Source organism: Dreissena polymorpha, chromosome 11, assembly GCF_020536995.1.
Source record: "Dreissena polymorpha isolate Duluth1 chromosome 11, UMN_Dpol_1.0, whole genome shotgun sequence".
NCBI lineage: Eukaryota > Metazoa > Mollusca > Bivalvia > Myida > Dreissenidae > Dreissena > Dreissena polymorpha.
Window position 1 is genome coordinate 48,807,688 of NC_068365.1, and position 6,000 is coordinate 48,813,687.

General features: G+C 34.8%; 1 protein-coding gene across 4 annotated transcripts in view; it reads left to right on the plus strand.

Annotated features, from left to right (window-relative positions):
* LOC127851830 (feline leukemia virus subgroup C receptor-related protein 2-like) overlaps nucleotides 1-5,433 on the plus strand; it is a 42,969-nt gene extending 37,536 nt beyond the window's left edge. For all 4 annotated transcript variants that reach the window (XM_052385761.1, XM_052385760.1, XM_052385762.1 and 1 more), the window contains exons 9-11: nucleotides 564-675; nucleotides 1,225-1,268; nucleotides 2,515-5,433. In XM_052385761.1, coding sequence (XP_052241721.1) covers nucleotides 564-675; nucleotides 1,225-1,268; nucleotides 2,515-2,586 — 228 coding nt within the window. In that variant the 3' untranslated portion in view covers nucleotides 2,587-5,433. The remainder of the gene's footprint in view (nucleotides 1-563; nucleotides 676-1,224; nucleotides 1,269-2,514) is intronic.
* The last annotated feature ends 567 nt before the right edge of the window (nucleotides 5,434-6,000 follow it).

A 6,000-nucleotide genomic window follows, 5' to 3' on the forward strand; every position in this document is an offset into this window, starting at 1 on the left:
AGGCATAGTCTTTCTTCGATCTTTAAGTTTCTAAACCGCCCGGTTTCAATCCGCAGCGGCAAGGTACCTGTTCTTATTTTAGCAATGTAAGATCTCCAGTGCTTTGGTATTTGCATAGACACATAATTTTCACATCCAAGTTAGTGTTTAATTTGCCGGTAAGTCCTGAGCTAAACAAATAAGTATTTTTTTCAGTAAAGTGCAACCGCGCCCTTGAGCGGTTAGAAAAATGTCGGATCAGTGTGGGGACTTAATATTACAACCGCGCGGTTGCACTTTACTGAAAAAAATACTTATTTGTTAAAATAGATCATGATTCCTATAGATTACTCTCTTGAATGAGCGGGCTCTCCACTTTATCCCATTAAAAAATGTGAAATATTTAAAAGACATCATTAAAAATGTTAACTGGGTCGCGCTTTATTCTCCCAAAACAGATCTTAAAAAGTCACGTGGTAAAGGTACCGTGTATTTAGGATCGGTTAAGCTGCTGATCTTATGGTAAGAAGCCGCGTACATTTTTAGGTATAATGTTATTGTTGGTTGTTGTTTTTGTTGTGTAGGTATTCGGAATCCTTCTGACGATCGGTATGCGCGCGCTAGTTGAACGAGTCAGCGTCCAGTCTGCCAACATCACCGTGTCCGTCATGCTCCTCGTGGGCACCATAGTAACAGGTGAGGCTGCTCTGTAAATGCCCGTATGGTCGTTGGCGAAGCAATGCATAAATATATAGGTTAATATAGAAAAGTGGCACTCATATATTTGGACCGTGCTCTTTGAAAATGGCGTTTAATGCATTTGCGTGAAGTGTCGTCCCATATTAGCTTGTGCAGTCCACACAGGCTAATCATGGACGACTTTTTGGCTTTTGTTGTTTTTTTTGTTTAAAGATAGTCTCTTCTAAGCAATACTCGATTTAAGGCGGAAAGTGTCGTCCCTGCTTGGCCTGTGCGGACTGCACAGGCTAATTTGGGACGACACTCTACGCACATGCATTAAACCCCCCTTTTCACCGAGCACAGCCCATTTCTTTGAACTATATGCGAGGCGGTTCATAGAAATGTTGAGGTTAGCATTACTTAAGATCATCGCTTTTAAAGCGATACTGTGTGCTTTACGTATATTTTTATAATCATAGTTTATTATTTCATTTCCATTTATGCGCAAACGCTCAGTAATTTTGGTTTATGTTTTTTGTCAAGTACAGCTTTCTTACGTTTCAGGTTTCATTTCTGCTGACTATAGACGACAGGAAGCTGGCAAACGAGTAAGTAAATGTTTATTACTACCTAAATTATAAATGTTCAAGAAAGTTTGCAAATCTCGTATCAAACGGACTTGTGCACAGATTGTCGAAATGAACATGTTTCAACTTTTGTTACAGAATAAAAAATAATAGCACACTGTACACCAGTGAACGAAATAAATATAATGGAAAACTTTTAGTGTATGAGTTTACATAAAATGAAATTGATAAAATTACAAAGCGTTGCAAAATCCAAACGATTAAATAATTGTGGAGTGTTCGTGTTGGTTTCTTTATAGTTTGTGACAATCAGTGTTTTGTTAATATAAAGTATAAAACTTCATGTGGTTACGTAACATCCCAAATGGACGAATATTTAAGGCGAACCTGTTTTTATCCATCGGTTAGAGGTTCAAGTCCAGATTCGATAAAATTATGTGCTTTTTCTCCAAAATTGTATTACGAACTTCAAAATATTCCTTTTTTTAACAAGCCCCTTTAACTTGTACCAATATCCTTCAGCCGCTTTGTAAGTTGGGTTACAGAGGATTTTTACATTAAAATCAGAAGCGATTCATGTTTTGGTCAGTTTCTATACCAATATTGTATACATATATTCGTAAGACTAATTGCGCAATAATAATAAGCATACTTGTAAAACGACCAGTTGCGATACCTGTTTCACATTAGGGGACTATATGTTTATCACTAATCCGCCAGTCTGTCCGTCCGAAAGAAACAATCTAGATCTAGCAATAGCTTTTAAGTACAACCGATAGATTGATGAACTTTTGTATGTGGATAGAGGACCATGTGGGGTATATACACGTTATTTTAGTGTTTGTGTCAGGACAGAAATGTGGTTGCTATGGGATACAGAAATTATTGATAAACTATAATCTAGAGCCTACAATAAGTCAAAAAGTTATCAACCAATGTATGCATAGCGTCTAGTATAAAGGCCTTGATAAACAGCGTAGACCCAGATGAGAAGCCGCATGATGCGGCGTGTCATCAGAGTCTGCGCTGTTTGCTAAAAGAATTTCTGTAAGAAACATTCTAAATATAGAATAAATATACTAGACATCCATAATTGTGGAATTGTCAGGCAAAAATCGTGGTTTCTATGGTTTAGGAAGTAATTGAGATCAAGTGATAACGCATAATAATAAGTATTTAGTAAATTCTGGAACCTGCAATATCTCAAAAAGTATTAAAGCTATGTTTGGTGAAACTATTTAATATATCCATTTTTTTGTTCCCGCAGGCAATCAGCTACCTGGACGATGTAAGATTTGACATCAACACCGAGGACAAGGACACTGACAAGGTTGTTTGACCTTGAACCAACATCCATTGCTACATCTTCATCCTCTATTGCGCATGCGTGTCACGTCTACAACATCTAGTGCGCCTGCTCACTTAATCCTAGTTGGCCAGTGCGCCTGCAAGATATTTTTTAATCCAAACCAATTTATAACGCCCTAAGACAATACCGTCTTGTGAGTCCGCGTTTTAAATCAGAACTGTTTTACAAATGATGGAGGGGTACTCAACTTTGACCGCATGACTTAAGATTGTGTATTATTATGCTGAGGTATTTTTTGCAGATCACTTTTTATGCCCCAAATGCTTTGGGGTAGGGGTATAAAGATTTGCCCTTGTCCGTCCCACCGTTCGTCCCACTTTTTTTATGTCGCATGAAACTAAAAGGTGCTAAAGGCATGAAACTTTGCAAACATATTAACAAGCATTTGAAGTTAAGCACCTCAATATAAGAGCGCATTTTCGACACAGCTAGAGTTATGGCCCCTTTTTATTCAAAACAAATATTTTTTTCCACTTGTGTCGATATAACTCAAAACGTATAGCTGATAGATGGCGGAAGCTTTATAACTATATTAACTAGCAAGTCAACGTGCTCACCTCAACATTTTTTTAGTATATATTCCAATAATCGCCTCTTTCTCTATCAGAACAATATCCTCTAAATTATTTCGTGCGTTACTCAAAAAGAATCGCTTCCCGAGGAATGAAACTATAAACAATTAACCAGCGTGTAAATGTGTGCTTCTCCATTTTTTCTGTTACGTTTATTTTTTTCCCCGAATTTAAACAAAAGCGGATTGTGTTGTTATACGTGTCTTACGGATACCTTTTTGTTTTTAATTTTGTGAATGAATAATTCCTTAATTCACTAGATTCTATCACCGCCTTGTACTGCTACGTTTAAAAAAAACACAAGGATAAACTGTTGACTAGTCTCTAATCTATGAATGTATGTTTGCTTAGTAATCACAATTATTTGATGATCATCTTTATTGAACGTTTCTCTGATAAACACCTTTTTTATTACTATTCTAGTGAAAGTAAATGATTCAATTATTTTATTGAACTTCATTTCTATTTCTCGTACGTATGTATTATTGTATGCAATTAAAAGATGACGTGACACAATAATAAAAAATATGAAAACAATTGTCAGTACCTTTTAAAACAGAACTTGCCAAACTGCTTTTACTGCATCGCTAAATTTTGTGTGTGAATTGTTTAAATTAAACACAACTATCTGTTCCTTATCTTCTCTGTTTCTTTTGCAGTTTCTCGGCAATTGGAACATGTTTTAAATTTAAACAAGTTCACACATTTTAGGCCTCACATTCCAAAACACAATTTCACTTGTAGGACTGTATATTGAAATTAATGTAGCATATACTTGATAGGGATATACTCCTCCGCGTACACAATATATCAATATATCTTGGTATACATACGGCAATACATTTTCTTGTCATGGGTAGGTTGAACGTTAATTTTGTATCGGTATACATTGTGTTCTAATTCCTCAAGAAGTTATCTGTTAAGGCCTTTTAATTTTGTTTCATACTAAACAATACTAGAAACATATCATAAGGAATCTTTTAAATTATTTATCATTCCGTTCATAGATTTGATTGTCGACACGTATCTATATACATGTATGGTTTATCTTGATTATAACAATATTTTTCAGATGGACAGAATATTCTAAAATCACTTAATATGTAATAATAATATATGAAACAGTCGGCATTTAACACATAATGAAATCTGTTTTAACGAGAATATGTTGTATATGTTTATAGTTTATTTTTGTGCGTCAAACGCACGTAAAACAGTATTACGCAGATAATAGTATTCTTGCAAGAACTATTTTACTTTTAAACATATTTCTGGAAAGATATCTCAATAGCATCACAATTAAGATTTATGTGTAATGAAGTATTTTTAAAACGTCTGCGACAATTTTTTTTAATGTTTTTAGCGTTATGTTATTTTAGGTCACTGTACTATGTGTGACAACGTTTTTTTTGTTAGTTTGATTGTGGTTAGGTTTGTTTTATTATTTGTTCTTGTTTTTTTTTAACATGAGAAAGTCGATACGCATATGGCATTATTTACAAAACATTGTAGATCTCTTTTTACAAGAAATTTTAAGAAAAAGTTTGTCTGGTCAAAGAGCATCATTAGACATTTTTAATTTTATGCTGTATTGAAGGTTATTTATGTTATATGTCATTTTGAACGACGTTAAATAAAGCTGTTTGAAATTGTGGCAAAATGAATGCATACTCGTTTTGAATAGTGCAAATTCGTAACAGTTAAAATGTATTTAGGCGAATTGTGTGTATGTTTCAAATTCGGTAACACTTCTATTTTTGTACCATAGAATCTTGTGTGGAGTACTTTAACTCGAATACATGACATCATCTACCTAACAAAGATTCACACTACCTAAAGAAAACGCGTTGACATACTAACCACTGGTCGATATATAGCCCTTCTATCATATTGTACTGCATGCTATTTGTGATAATCTCAATATTGCTGCTGGAATCGCTGTAATCATATAAACCAGTCAACCTTGCACTTGTTTTACACTGATAACGGTCACTTATATTATTTTAAATAAGGTTGTTATATCATACGGTTGCAATCTATTGAATGTGTTTGTGTTAGGACTTAAAGGAATTGTATGAAAACACGCATACATTTTAGGTCGATTGATTCAGTTATTTGTTCTATATTGCTTTAATATATTTTGTCAATTTACCTCCTATAAACACGTATCAATAAGCCGCCTTTTATTAATGTATATTTGTAAATATGTCATGCATTTGCTTTGAATAAATTTATCACCATGCGATTTTAGATGTTTTGCCTTATTTCAGCGCCACCATGTAGCTCGGAATGGATGCCAGTATGATAGTGGGCCTCATTAGCCAATTGGTTGTAACATTCGTTGTCGGCCTCTTGATTATGTGAGAAATAGAATATTGTCCTCTATTCAAACTAAACTGGATCATGAATTCAAGAATACGTGCTCCATGAACGATATAGTTTCCGCGTCCATATGCTAGGATTCTATGGAAAATGTGGACCGTACATATCGCAAAACAACTCCGTTGTTTGATCTTGAATGGGAGCAATTATTATAATATAAATACATGTAATACCTTTTCATATCAATATGCCAACATTATGTTGGTGATTGACATTCTAAATTTCATGCTGAAGATTAAAAAAACACCCGGAGATAACGTATGGCCGTCTTTGGCGGGAGTGGCTTCTATTTTAATAGCGCATGAAGTCCCCGTATCTGGTTGTCAATGGCCTCAATTAAGTCAGTTAAAAAGCACTTCAGTAAATTCATGAGATTGCCCATGGTAAAGCGGTTACACTCTGGCGCCAGCACTTAGGGGTTGCATGTTCG